The following is a 15,562-nucleotide window of genomic DNA, read 5'->3' as shown; positions in this document are numbered from 1 at the left end:
AGGTCACTGTAACACCATACTGACATCTGGGTGATGGGCTATATAGAGACCTACAGTTTTAGTGATTGTAAAGCTGTAGGGAAGCCTCCCAGGGAACAATTCTCCCCAAGCCCGGTACATCATATTGGCCATGTTTAAGCTATGTCTTCTCTAAAATGCGGCCGTACTTTAGAGTGCAATATAACTGGTTTTGATAGTGACAGGTCAAACAAAGTCAAGCTAATTGCAGTTGGATAGAAATGATCTTGGCGACAGCTCCTAATAATTATATTCGAATTCAACCTACCTGAACATTAAAACTATGTTCAATGCACCGTTCCTCTGTGCCGATGTCAATGGCCTTAGTCATGAATCGGTCTCCGCTTTCCTTAAACTGCCCCCTTGAAGTTACTCTTGATGATGTAAGATCGGCATCTAGTGTTGCGTTATAGATGATAGTGACTGTATGGAAGATCAAAAGCAGAAATAAGACAAAACGAAGCATCTGATCGGCCACCGATATTGCAACCGTATTGAACGGCATGTATGAATGTAAAACCCAAACCCTTGTGGCTCTATGGTGATCTGTTCTGTTCAATAGAGTCACAAGGCGGGGTGTTCATTAATTTCCTGGACTAATCAATGTTTTATGACGCATCATATTGACATATCATACAGCACTAATTCGAGAACTTAATGGCATCTTCTGTATTGTCAATCCGAAGACATCATTATGGTGGGGTTGAGGGTGGGGCCAACACTGATGTACTGTAGGGACTTTGTGTAAGAATAAATTAATGTCAAACATATTACATGACTAATATAACTGAATGCATCATAATAACAGTAATAGTAACACAAATAAAAATAGAGAATTAGAGTAATCACCGAATTGTTGTCTGGCGTTTGCAGGTCTGAAGCGGCCACTAAAGCACATTTTCACTGTAATCTCACTGTTCTTATTTGTCAGGACTATTTTATCGGGATTAAATGACACCTTCACGGATACATCTGCGATGCTCTGCGACCTAAAGAGGAGACAAGTTACCATTATGTACACTGAATGGCCACTTTGAGACACCGGCCCTTTAACGATTGGAGTTTCATAAAATCAAGTGACAAGGTTTCCAAGAATTAGTTTCAGTGTGAATCCACATTAGATGGGAAAATTCAGCGATCTGAGCGTGTTTAACAAGGCCTGGTCATCGATGCTAGGCTAGTCACTGCCAACCTTTTGGGGTTTTCTTATGCAATGGAGTGCAGTATACAGAAACAGCATGAGTAAGTTAAACTATCCAGCAAGAGGGGATCCTGTGGACACAAGTTATCAAAGAAAAGGGGTCGGAGGAGGATGTCAAAAATCATTCTGATGAACAGGGGGTGCAGAGCAAGCAAAAACAATGCTCCAACTCACATGCCAAATGCACAATTAATCATTCCTTAGCACGGAGGGGCTATAACAGCAGATGACCAGTTCCAGTGCCATTATTGTCTAGGAAAAGCAGAGACTCCAGAGGACAAAATAGCACAAAAATTGGACCACTGAGCAGTGAAAAAAACATCTTCCAGTCAGATGAATCCAGATTCATGTTGCACCATGCTGATGAGAGGTCAGAATTTGGAGCAAGCAGCATGAATCTATGACCCCTTCCTGTCAGCTGTTCGGAATATGTCAGTACCTCCATCCAATTTGTGGCAATTACAAGAAACTTCCTGTCCACATGGGCCAATATTCCTGCAGAACAATTTCATCACCTAGGGCAGTGTTCCTCAACTCCAGTCCTCAGGGACCGCCAACAGGTCATGTTTTCAGGATCTCCTCAGTCTTGCACAGGTGTTGTAATTATTGTCGGTGCCTCAGGCATCGCCACAGGGGTTCTTACTATAGGATATCCTGAAAACATGACCAGTTGGTGGTCCCTTAGTACTGGAGTTGGGGACCCCTGACCTAGTGGACTCAATGCCAAGATGAAGTGCTGCAAATTCGAAGGCCTAAAGGAGGTGCAATGCACTACTAGATGGGAGTCTCTAATTAAGTGGCCATTGAGTGTATATGATACCATTAAATATAAGAGAAAGAATAAAACTCTAGACGGGAATAAACATGTCCTGTGGTCAGCAGAAATTAGGGCAGCATGCTCTATACTGAATCAGCAGGGGGTACAACGAGGTGAGTTCTCCAAAGCCAGGAGAGTCAGGAATGAGGCAAAAAGACAAGATCTGTATTTACAAAATTAGTAAAACAAAGTATTTACAAAGTTACTGATTATATGCAGATCAAGTTCAAGGAGCTGCAAGTTGATATTTCCAATAACATTGGGATTAGCAGAAAATACTAAATATTTTAGACTGTAAGAGCCCATTTACACGGGACGAATGTGTAGTGGCCCGAAGTCTATATATCTGTCCCCTCCATAATAGTCATACATGTCATGTCTTCAGTGTGGATGCTCTATTCAAATTGTCTTGTCTCTAGTTATGTGTATTGTACATCTGCATGTAAGAGGTTAATGTCTGTGAATGTCTGGAAAATGTAACAAATTGTCTTATCACGTCATGTTACACTATATATGTGTTTGCAAGAGGTGTGCAAAGGGCTTCTGTTTTGGCGGTCTGTTCTTCTGGGTGCCTTGAGAGAGAGAGAGTGCCAGCCACGAGGTGGTACCTTCAACCCTCATGTAGTGAAGAATGGAAGCTGAGGAGAGGTATCCTGATGTCCCCATCACAGAACACCTACCTTGAGTGAGTGGAAGTAAAGAGCCCGCTGTGCAGTGTTCTGTCTACAAGTGAGTGTCAGTGGAGTGTTCTTTCCAAGAGCAGAGCCTTACACATAACTCAGCCTGTAGGCCTGGTTTCATCCTGTGTCCCGGAGTGTGCGTTCCTGTCCAGGAACAGCGTCATATAGATAACTAGGACTGTAAGCCTGGTTTCTTCTCCCTGACCTTACTCAACTGTTATTCCTGCAGTGGTGTGTGAAATTTATTTTTAAAGAAGTAAAGTTCCAGTCACTGCCTGTTCCCAGTAATTGAGGTATTCAACTTTAATCGTGTGTGGACTCTGTTATTTTCTCCATCGGACCAACGGTGTGAAGGAACGGTGGCATCACGAGTGACAACGTTTCAGTCCACTACACCCATATACAGGTAACCGCTGTCCCAGCGTTGCCTGGAAGAGGCCTAGCGGTGCCTTGGCTCAGGCTGTACGCGTCCTTCTGGGGGCAGGAGTTTGGTAGAGCCACCGTGACAAATTCCATCTCTACCCCCGCCAGCCCCTTAGTGTTATACCTCATGCCTTGGTTGCTGCAGGACACCACAAATGTAGGGCAAACGATGCCCGACATTATTCCCTGTGTGTCCTCGCTCCTGTGCTGCTGCACAGGAACAACTATAGCTGGCTGTCTGACAGTGCAGCCAGCAGGGGACCGAGATAGCAGGAGGAGATTTCACTCCTCGCGCTCCCCCGCCCCTCTCAATTCACTTAACACAGCAGCAGTTCAGTACTGAACGGCTGCTATTTACACTGAACGATGAATGTTCAGTGTAAATAGCAGCCGTTTAGTACTGAACTGCCATTGTGTTAGTGAATGGAGAGGGGCGGGGGAGCGAGAAGAGAGAAGTCTCCTCCAGCCGTCCCGCTGTGAGCTAACGATACTCACTCTTGTGCAGCAGCAGGGGAGCGAGTATGTTTGGGGACGAGTGTCAGGCATCGTTTTCCCCGACACTCATCCCGTGTAAATGGGCCTTTACTTTGAAACAATTTACAAATCGGGATTTTGTGTGGTCCTTTTGCTCAGAATAAATTAGACAACTCACCAAAACTGAACGACTTTCTCATAGGCGCCAACAGTGACATCTGTGATGGTATCTCCATTTAAATCCTTGTACCCATCTAGTGATCGACCAAAAAACTGCAGGGGTGGAGTGAACGAGGAACCAAGGATTTTCTGCAGATAGGACAACGCATACACATCTTAGAGGGGTATTAATACATTAAAGGAGTATTCCGCTGATTCACAGTGAAAGTTATATGCACTATGTTAAAACTTGTTTTACAAAGCTGCAGATATATTGCTTCTCCTGTGGTCTCCTCCCCTGCTTAGTTCTTCAATTGGTATCCAATGGTTACGTCCTGTAAGCTTCTCTGCTTTACTGGTCAGGCATGCTCAGTGCCTTCAGATTATGTAATGACGGTACAGTTTGTACAGTTGTGAATACGCACGCATCAGCAACTGACAATAGGGCATTGTGGGAAATGTAGTTTGTGCACTCCCCAATGGCTATTTTAAATAACAATGTAGAAATCTGAAGCTGGCTGGAAAGCAGGTCAGCAAAACAAGGTACTGAAATTTAGTTTGAGTATTTACTTGGATGTTTGGAATAATGGCAATAAGTGGAAATGTTAGGGAAATTTTGCCAATTTTACCAAGTCTCTGGAATATCCCTTTAAATGAGAAGACCCAGATCATTACAAGTCTAGGTACAAATCTATGTAACGATACAATGCTATGATCACCAGGAGCTGTGAGGACTCATGTCTAAGGACAACTTATATGCAGCTATATTGTACCTCAATATTCTTCAAACATACAGAAGAATAAGAGTTCCATCAGATTCCATATAATGGGGCATTAACGATACCCCTAGTGGGCAATACCCCTGTAGTACAAAGCGGTTCATAGTAGGGGCATAAGAATATCAGCAGCTGGGACAAATTTGGCTAGCAGTTGTCGCTCTATATCTCTTACAAATGCAAATGTCATACTTTTCATAGAGGCGGACCACATGACCATGGGGGGCCTCAACCCTTCCGCTAAGCACCACCCACTTTTACTAAAGTGAGAGAAGAATTAAGAAGTCATTAATTTTTGCACAAGTACAGCATAAATAATTAGCAATTTTTTACCACCAGAATTCTGGCTCTGGAACCATTTAAATTCTCCCATAGTGTTTTCCTGCACTCATCACTAGGGTAAGCTCACCGTTAAAAAGGGTTGTCCAAGTCAGAAACCCCTATCACCAGGTCCACCATGTGTTAAGATAACAAATCAGCAGTTACTCACCTCTCTGCACTCCCAACTCAACCCTCACTGCAGGATCAGTTCTTTGTTTACAGGCTGTTATGATATCCAGTAAACCTGCTGTAGCGGCCAATGACATGATCAGTAAGCACTGTCATTGGCTGCTGCAGTTGGTTTGTAGACAGGCTCAGGGTGACTGCAGCTTGCAAAGTGATGTCACAGGAAGACAAGAGCCAGCGGCAGAAGATGAGCAGGAGAGCAGATGGAGGCGAGTAACCATTGATTTGTTATTTGAAGGCATGGGGAACCCAATGACAGGGGTTTACTTAACTCAGGCAACCTCTTTAAACCCCCATTGAATTCAAAAGCAGCTGTATAAGTCCATATGCAGTTAGCTCCCCCTAGTGGTGGCTACAGGCAGCCAAAGTGTTATCATTTTCCAAAAGGAACTGATCAATCAATACCAGCCTTACAATTGTGGGTAGTTTACCTCCACTACATCTGTAATAAAAAGTCCTAGGAATGAAAACAACATAAAGGCTGATCTCATATGATATAACATGGAATACCTGGGAATATTTAGTTCTTATCGTTTTTTTATCACCATTGTAGATATAAACTGCCCCGCTGTTCTGGTTTTCTAGGGGTGCACCAACAATGACATCATTAAATCCATCCAGATCGATATCTGTCACTGCAGCGATGGCTGCTCCAAACCTGGTGTTCTCCACACTTCTAGGGCCTTCCAAAAGTTTGTCCTGATATAAAATTCCCTGTTCAAGAGAAGAAAAATAAACACAACTATTAGGATGATGGGCTACAGAGTTACCTCTACCTCTCTATGCAGTGGACTGAAGTTATTACACTGCCTGTGACATCTGGCTGTTGTGTAGACAAAGGGAGCAATTTACTAAGACTGGCATTGTCGGTTTTACTCCCAAGCACTCTGGCATGCTCTAGAAAGGCCATTCTCTTTTTCTAGGCCTAACTTGCTTTTTTGAAAAGTGGCAAGAGCAAAGGAAAAAACAAAAAAGTCACATGGTTACGTTAATTACGCGCGGCGGTGCTTTGGTTTGGTTATGTTAGTTATGCACAGTCGTGCTTCATTGTGTTTGTTTGCCCTGCGCGTCCAGTTTGGATGTAAGACTCGCCAAAGCAAAGGCAACTTTAAAGCCTTTTTCCACTTCCCAGTCTTCCCTACTCTTTACTGCTTGACTCCTGCTGCTAACCTCCTAGCCTGGACCCCGAAACACCCAACCACTGATAATCACTATCTCATCCCGTAAAGTACAACTCATAGGGCTGCCGCTTTGCAATGGCTGGAACCCACTGCTTCCTCCTTCACACAGCAAGGCTTCTCCTCTCTCTTTAACATGGCTTCTTTGCAGCATGCTCACCACAGGACCCCCTCTTATCTGTTATTATGTCCCCTCTCTCTTTAGCGTCGCTCTTCTGCTGCTTCATGGTGTAACAATGGTCAAACTAGACCTGGGATTGATGTCCAAACTACTTTAAACCATTTGTGGGGACCCCTCAGGCAGGTTTTTCAAGGGACAGCACGCATGTTGCGGTAAGCAATAACAGTCTTTACTTGGCAGCAGAATTGGTGGTACTGTCTTTTTAGCTTGGTAAATAGTTTCAGAACTGGAGAACATTGTCTTCAGAACTTTGGTAACACTATCTCAGCTTTCACCCCTTGTAGGATCAACTTCTGCCTGAGAAAGACCATAGAAACTTTGGTCGAAACGTCGCTCTTTTTGTGGACTACGATTAAAGAATGTATTCTGTCATTTAACGACTGGTAAGGAGAATCATTCCTACGTGCTGCCTCTCATCTTGATAATCCTTGTAGGATCAACTCAGTCTTTTTAAATACACAGCGGGCCACTGTGGCTTCAGAAACACACTCAATGGTTCACTAAGGTTTACAATCACAATCCCTATGGTGTAGAGACAAGGCAAATATGTGATGACCTGGACAGCACCTCTGTTGTAAACTACTACAGATTCACTTGGCTACAATCAACAGAGGCGCTGTCCAGGTCATCACATATTTGCCTTGTCCGTACTATACGGATCCCTTGTCTAGAGATCCGGTTCAATTTTTTCGTGGACTGAGCGACTCGAAATATGGAATCCTTGAGGAGAGAATGGGGCACTGTTCTGGAAAGGATCCTTAAAGCAATAGCCAAGGACTTCAAGAATGTAAACGATGGACATCCTCAAACTTTGCCAACCCATTTTGATGGGACATGGGACTTTTTATGGATGCAACCGACACCGATGTAGTCTCGGTTGATAATCTAAATTTTGATCTAAAAAAACTATGGAAACACTTTGGAGGCACACTATTGATTGGTGCCTCCTTGTAGTCTATAAAATAAATCGGATTGCACCTAGAGGTCTGAGGATCCCGATTAGGTTGGCCTTCCATAAAGACCCCACCTTCTGGGGTGAATGGACCCTGATGCTCCAGACCAATAATGTAAGCCTAACTGCAAAAACCACCCCTAAGCCTCCAGCACAGGCTACAGTAACTACAGATGCTGCAGCAGAGAGTAGGGCACCCAGGTGTCCACACAGCGGCAGCGACCACAGAGCACAGGAGGACCATGTAGCTCACCCCTCCACGTAGGACGGCCAGGTGTTCACATAGCAGTGCCGCTGGCCACGGAGCACAGGACGAGGATGCAGCTGCCCCCTCAGCCACATCCTCAGAGCTCCCCACTGGTACTACAGACACTGCAGCAGAGAGAAGGGCGGGCAGGTGTCCACATAGTGGCGGCCAGGGAGCAGAGGAGGAGCATGGCATTCCCCTCTTCGCCGCATCGGGGCAACAATGTGAGGCTACAGTGCTCCGGGGACCGCATCGAGCCCTCCACACCTGCCTAAGTCCTGCTGAACCACGGAACTGATGGCGGAGGAGGGGCCCGCAAATCACGCCGGATAATAATGATCAGCTACGCGGGGAGATGCGGTCCCCACACCCAACAACAGAGTACACAGGGGCACAGCACAAGGGGTGACAGCCACTACATAGGAGGAGGCACAGGAGAAGGGGGGGGTGGGGAACAGAGGAACAGGGGGCACAGCAGAGGTACTGGCAGCCAATTGGGAAGTAGGGGTGTGACCGGGCCGACTCTCCGTTGAAGGGCTGTCACACCCCTACCTTCCAGTGGCGTCAAGATACAATATCTCCCTACCCTTAAATTTAATCAAGGTTTGAGGTCCACAGCGAGATCCAGTAATCCTGATACTCATATAGTTTCACAAGCGACAGACACCACTCAACCTAGCCTCCCCCCAAAGCCACATAGAGAGTCTCTAGAAGTACCCCCACCAGCAGTCTCACGATTGCCTGAGTCTATCCCAGAGCCCACATCTACAACCTCACCCCATAGCATGGATCTAGACAGCCTTCTAGATTCCACTGTGACTCCTTCTACAGCCTCTCCTGTTTTTTTAGAACTTCCTCAGACCCTATCGGTCTCCACTCTACACCAGTGAAGGGGAGCGGTGGGGAAAGAGAGATCTCTCTCACTCTCCCCCTGCTCCCTCCCGCTACCCCCCCCCCCCCCCCGACGTTTCCTTGAATGCTGCTCGGGCAAGCACACAGTTACTCAATAAGACTGCTACTCGATCGAGTAGCAGCCTTAAACGAGCGTGCTCGCTCATCTCTAAATACGACGTAACTTAACTAGGGTTGAAGACTTTGAGGAGCGCTTTGAGAAAAAAGAGTATCCAAAATCCCTCATTGAATCAGCTTACAATAAAGCTCTGATACAAGCAAGAGATACCAACCCTCAGTATAAAGTCAAAAAGAACTTTGATTCAGGGGGCGAAAAGATTCGGGGGGCGCCGTTGCGGCGCGGGGGGTAGCAGCAGTGAACAGGGGGGAGCCCTCTCTCTCTCCCTCTCCCCTCCACTCCCTGCTGCAACCCCGCACTCACCCACGGCGCCCCCCGAATCTTTTCGCCCGAGTACGGAAGTACTCGAAAATCGCGGTACTCGGGCGAAAAAGAGGTGTGGCCGAGTACGCTCGCTCATCTCTAATGATGACACAGGATATCAGGTGACCACTGCAGCCAATGAGAAGGTGCAGCATCAAATTCCTGAACTCCTAGCAATACTGTGCTCAGTATGTGAATGCTGATGCCAGGAGAACAAGTGGTGACGCTGCAACCTCTCATTGGCTGAGATCTTGTGACATCAGCGATCATAGCAACCACCGGGACCACAGCGGGACTGCAGTGCTGGATCCCGGTGGCTGAGCAGGGGTAAGTATGTTTTTAGTTTAGTATTTTAACCCCTGCAGCACTACTTAACTGGGGCTATCCAATAATCAGATAAGCTGCTTAATCCTTTCTGAAGAAAGTGGGTTCATCTCAGAGCTTGTCTGAGAATTTTAATATGAAGATATTTTTCATTGAACAAAAAAAAAGAATAAAAATTGATTATAAATAGATTATGAATAATAAACTTCACTCTTACCCCTCTAACAGTAAATACATAGACTTGTCCTTGTTCCTTCTTGTACTCATTCATATACATCGGAGCTCCCACTAATAGAACATCTGTCACTGAATCCTTGTCAACATCCACGGAGCACAACACGCTGCCGAAATATGAGCCGATCTGCAGGGAAACGTTATAGAAGAAACATCATTGTGAATAAAGAGGCCCGAGACGGATCCAGATGCTGTCGCTGCCATAGATGGGTACAGGTAATAGTACATAGTAAATATCTGAAGGCCTGTCACAGTGCAGAGGGATCAGCCCTATTCTCATTTGTACAAGGAAAGACTAGAAGCAATGGGACGAAACTGAAAGGGAGGAGACACAGATTAGATATTTGAAAAAAACCTTCTGACAGTGAGGTTGATCAATGAATGGAACAGGTTACCACAGGAGGTGGTGAGTTCTCCTTCAATAGAAGTGTTCAGACAAAGGCTAGACAAATATCTGTCTGGGATGACTTAGTAAAAACTGCACTGAGCAGGGGGTTGAACCAGATGACCATGGAGGACCCTTCCAACTCTACCACTCTATGATTCCACATTGTCACATGGCCGGAGAGCAGCTCAGTCCCATTCAAGTAAATGGGATTCAGTTACTATTTTACTCACCACTGCTAATAAGCTTCAGGCACTGTGCCTGACATACAGTGAAGAGGCTGCAGGAGTACTACGGCCTCTTTAACCCATTCCCACTACTAGACTTAAGTTCTTGCAAAGGTTCTTGCAAATGGATGTAAACTGACGTCTATGGATTTAGAAACTGAGCCCTCACCAACTGCAGTGGAAGCCGGTTGTGTCTGACTGCTGGGATCAGTAAGAACAATGTTGATCGCGACATGTAAAGGATTCAAAGATGGAGAGCTCTCCCTCTGTGATGTCATTGGCCCTCCGCCAAGTAATTACGGAGGGACGATGGCATGCCATGGTAACAGGACAGCATATAATGGTGTCCAGGTTGCCATGGCCTATGGATAGCGATAATGTACTGCAGTACAGAAGTACTACAATGTATTATCATTGTAATCATAGGATCGCAGGTTCAAGTCCTCTACAGAAACCTAACAAAATAAAAATATTAAAAAAAACACTTTTGTGTGCACTTTCCTTTCTTTGTTTAAAAAAATAAAATTAAAAAAACTATGTTTGATATCATACGTTATCATACATAACAGCCTGTATAATAATAGGAAAGCACTTTGTATTCTGTATTTTATGTACCCCCAAAAATTGTACCAATAAAAACTACAGCTCGCCACGCAAAAAACAAGTCCTCATATGGCCATGCCGACGGAAGAATCAAAAAAGTTATGGATTTGGAAAAGTAAAGATGAAAATCCCAAAAACATTGTTGAGTCCTTAGGGCCAAAATAGGCCTTGTCATTAAGGGGTTAAATAGCGCATCCATCAATATTGGAGTCCACGAAAACCGCTTTACATATTTGAAATATGATAACAGTGGTCATCCGGGGATTCACAGCCATTCCAATTACCAAAATTGGAGGATGTAAAGTGCCTAAAAGTTTATTTGAAAATATGTTTTCTACCCTGGACCACCCTTTGCTTACATTATATTAGAACGTGTTACAAAGTCATATCCTACCAGTAATTTTTGTATATTTACCAAATATATTTCAGCATATGTTATACTTAAAGTGACTCTCCGAATCCGGAACTAAATTCTGCTCTGGGTCTGGAGTTCCAGAATATTACTTGCTGTCCGTTCTTTGCGCCATTGCCCCTCGCTTCCACGTTTCTGGGCCCCATTTTCCATCTTCCAACATAGGTGCTGTAATCTTCTAACTACCTAATGCATGGGTAGTCCGAGGCACTTCATGCTGCTGATCATAAGAGCAACACTAGCCAATCAGAGACAAGGTTTAGGGCATCAGTAGTCTAAAACATTGCCAATGCAGAGTCTGCAATAGGTAGACAGAAGATTTCAGCAGCCATCTTGAAAGACTGAAAATGGGGTTCAGAATTGGCGTATCTGTGGGACAACGGCAGGCAATATAACTCCTCCCTCTGGTCTCTGGACAGAATTACATCCAGGAACCGGAGGGTCACTTTGATACATTTTAATGATTTCATTTGTTTGTTTACAAATGTCAATACATTGGTCAATACACAGAGCAACAATATAACAATTTTGAATAAAGTTTTCTGAGAATTCCGTATTATGTACTGCTCCTCTGTTATTCTTCCTGGAACTATATGAATAAATTGACAACTGGGTGTTAGCATTGTTAATGGGATGTGTCACACAGTCCAACATTATCCAATCAAAGATGCCAGTGTCAGATTATGTAGGCACACACCCTATTATTAAGTGGAATGGTAAGGCTGGTTGCACACAGGCGAGAATCTCGTGGGAGTTTTGTGCGTTGGGAGATGCACAAAACCTGCGCAAATATATGATCCATTCTTTTGAATGGAGTTATACCCATGAGCTGAAAGCGCTGTAGAATAAGTTGGCACTATACAAATAATAGGTCCCTCTCCCTAGAGGGGGTACAGAGCCAGAAAATGCACTTAAGCCTTAGTACATGAAGGCCACTATCCCCAAAACCTTCTTCCACATGAGACAACACCAGTATTCAGGGGCGTAACTAAAGGCTTAGGGGCCCTGATGCAAAAGGTGAGCTTATTCCACCCCTCTATCTGTATCTGTACCCGTACCCATACCTAAACCATGCTGCACAGAGGCATAACTTGAAGCTTCTGGGTCCCAATGCAAAACCTGTAACAGGGCCCCCAACTATAATGCTTTATTCATAGTACTAGGCTCCCTATATGGAAAAGAGGGGTCTTATTTGCCCCCTAAGGCTCCTGGGCCCGGGTGCAACCGCATCCCCTGCACCCTCCATAGTTACGCCCCTGCCAGTATTGTAGATGGCACATAGTAAGTAAGAGGCCCTGTGACAGATTTTGCATCAGAGCTCAAGAGCTTCAAGTTACACTTCTGTCCAGCTAATATATTTCCAGGCATAACAACAAAGGAATTGCAAAATTATTATTTCATTGGCAATATAAAGTCAGGTGTGAGGTTCTAGAATCATAGACTGGTAGAGTTGGAAGGGACCTCCAGGGTCATCTGGTCCAACCCCCTGCTCAGTGCAAGATTCACTAAATCATCCCAAACAGATATTTGTCCAGCCTTTGTTTATACACTTCCATTGAAGGAGAACTCACCACCTCCCATGGCAATCTGTTCCACTCATTGATCACCCTCACTGTCTGAAAGTTTTTTTCTAATATCTAATCTGTGTCTCCTCTCTGATAGTTGAGTGTCTTCCTCAGTACGTCTTTACTACCTGATCTCCTTTCTGGATCTGTAGAACGGTCACATTTCCCTGGTTGTTTATGTTGTACACAACAATTTGTCCAGTGTAATTGGCTCTTGGAGCTCCGCCAACAAAGTTCGCAGTTCTTCCCATGTTGATGACAGCCACAGAATATCCTACAAAATAGGGAAACATTCATTTGTCATAGATTGTACAGGGTGCAACAGGAAGGTCCAACGAGGAGACAAAGGAGCACATATATTACTGCCACTTTGCCACAAGTCTGGTGAACGTTGCGGTTTTTTTTAGTGCAACTCAATCTACACGGGTTTACTATTGCTTTGTGCCAAAAAGAATACGTGTCACACCTCTCACTCTACTCTTCAATGCAGTCTAGAAAAGGGGCGGGGTTTGAGTGGAGGGAGGTTTTTTGAGAGATTTATGATGTGTAACTTTTTAAACATTTGTCGCAGCCTCACTCCAGTAGCTGTGGGGTGCGCAAAATGACTCCACATCTCTACATATATTGAAAGATGCAATGAGTTTATCGAAAATGTTTTGCATTTTTAAACTGGAGAAGCAAAGAAAACTGGTGCCAAAAATTCTCCTCCCTCAATTTGTGGTTTCATCTGATCTACGTGGGCTCCGCTACTATAGAGATGATGAACAGCACAAGATTTTTGTTGCTAGTACTTCATGTTACAATAAAACTCATTAACCTTCAGTAATTTACCAGAAATAATTTTATTGGTAGGTTGTGCTAGGCACGAGGTTTTTTTCCTCAGTTTTCCCAATACTTTATCCCTTGCCCACCCACCTGGGTGAGGCATCCTTCCTGGTTAGTAGCAGCTCCATTCGTACTTCATCTCCAGTCTCTGAATCATATAAATCCCCCTAAACCTTCAAGCAACATTTTGGAATTGCTCCACCCATTTTTTTTGTCGGTTACTCTGGATATTAGTTGGTGGTCATAATAATGTGACTTCACTGTTTTCTCAATTAAAAAAATCAAAAGCTCTTATGTATTTAATTTATAACTTGTGCCCTTGTTTCCCTTCAATGGTGCCCTACGCCCTACCTGCTCCCCAAACCCGTCATCCCAGATCAGGTATCACAGATACTGTATTTGGGAGCTGTTCATCTTCCTTTACCTATTGGCTACACATAAGCATTTGGACAAACTAAATATGGCAGCTAATGGAGAACTCATAGATACTAGTGTTATGGCATTATCAAAGCCGCGGCAGCACTCCGCTGGATCCAACCACAGTAATGGGAGGGAACAGAAAATAATGCGCAAAAGCTCACACAGGAGGACCCGACTCCCTTGGATCCTCAAAAGGTCATCAATTCGTAAAGAAATAGCGAGCAGCGCCAGAGATGGATAATTTTTCTTTTAAAAGTGCATCAATAGATGCCTCTTTATTGCATTCAGAATATCCAGTAAAACGCACAACGTCGAAACGTTGTGCGTTTTACTGGATATTCTGAATGCAATAAAGAGGCATCTATTGATGCACTTTTAAAAGAAAAATTATCCATCTCTGGCGCTGCTCGCTATTTCTTTACGAACTAGTGTTATGGCATGTCTCGGGTCACTGCACCCAGCACCTACTCACTATCTACGCTAGAACCAACGACAGAGGAAGAAGTCTCCAGGCTCCTTTCCGTTGCCCGCCCCACCACCTGCGCTACCGACCCTCTCCCCTCTCACCTCCTCCGGTCCCTTTCCCCAGCTCTCATTACTCACCTCACTACAATCTGCAACCTCTCCCTAACCTCTGGCACTTTCCCCTCCTCATTCAAACACTCCATTATATCCTCTCTGCTTAAAAAACCAACCCTGGACCCGACTGATGCTGCCAACTACCGACCCGTCTCAAACCTCCCCTTTATCTCCAAATTACTGGAACGCCTGGTCTACTCCCGCCTTACTCGCTTTCTCTCTGACAACTCGCTCCTTGACCCCCTCCAGTCTGGTTTCCGCTTCCTACACTTGACCGAAACGGCCCTTACAAAAGTAGCAAATGACCGGATGACTGCAAAGTCGAGAGGTGATTACTCCCTACTAATCCTCCTTGACCTGTCTGCTGCATTTGACACTGTCGACCATAATCTCCTTCTCACTATGCTCCACACTATTGGTCTAAAGGATACTGCTCTCTCCTGGTTCTCTTCCTACCTCTCTGACCGCTCTTTCAGTGTTTCCTTTGCTGGTTCTATCTCTGCTCCACTTGCTCTCGCTGTTGGGGTACCCCAGGGCTCGGTCCTTGGTCCCCTTCTTTTCTCTATCTATACTGCCCCAATTGGACAAAGCATCCACAAATTTGGCCTCTAATACCATCTCTACGCTGATGACACCCAACTATACACCTCCTCTCGTGAGATCTCTGGACCATTCCTCCAAAATATCACCGACTGTCTGTCCGCTGTCTCTAACACTATGTCCTCCCTTTTTCTCAAACTAAACCTCTCTAAAACTGACCTCCTTGTCTTTCCGCCTTCTAACCGACCTCCCCTCAACATCTCCATTCCAGTGTCTGGCACCATCATAACCCCCAGACGGCATGCCCGATGCCTTGGGGGTCACACTGGACTCTGACCTCTCCTTTGCCCCCCATATCCAATCTCTGGCCCAAATATGCCACATGCACCTCAGAAATATTGCTAAAATACGTCCGTTCCTAACCACGGATACGCTAAAGACGCTCGTGGTTGCCCTCATCCACTCCCGGCTTGACTACTGGAACTCGCTACTCATTGGCCTC

At 44.9% G+C, this 15,562-nt stretch overlaps 1 protein-coding gene across 1 annotated transcript in view; it reads right to left on the bottom strand.

The window, feature by feature from the left end:
- Positions 1-15,562, bottom strand: part of ITGA2 (integrin subunit alpha 2) — a 125,151-nt gene that overhangs the window by 46,094 nt on the left and 63,495 nt on the right. Inside the window, exons 12-17 of the mRNA XM_066602727.1 lie at positions 12,825-12,970; positions 9,488-9,631; positions 5,566-5,769; positions 3,792-3,922; positions 868-1,007; positions 287-441 (exon numbers count right to left, since the gene is read on the bottom strand). Of these exons, the coding sequence (XP_066458824.1) occupies positions 287-441; positions 868-1,007; positions 3,792-3,922; positions 5,566-5,769; positions 9,488-9,631; positions 12,825-12,970 (920 nt within the window). The remainder of the gene's footprint in view (positions 1-286; positions 442-867; positions 1,008-3,791; positions 3,923-5,565; positions 5,770-9,487; positions 9,632-12,824; positions 12,971-15,562) is intronic.

The sequence above is a fragment of the Eleutherodactylus coqui genome, chromosome 5, assembly GCF_035609145.1.
Source record: "Eleutherodactylus coqui strain aEleCoq1 chromosome 5, aEleCoq1.hap1, whole genome shotgun sequence".
NCBI classification, from domain to species: domain Eukaryota; kingdom Metazoa; phylum Chordata; class Amphibia; order Anura; family Eleutherodactylidae; genus Eleutherodactylus; species Eleutherodactylus coqui.
The sequence above is the reverse complement of the archived record's forward strand: the minus strand, read 5'-3'. Positions and strand labels throughout refer to the sequence as shown.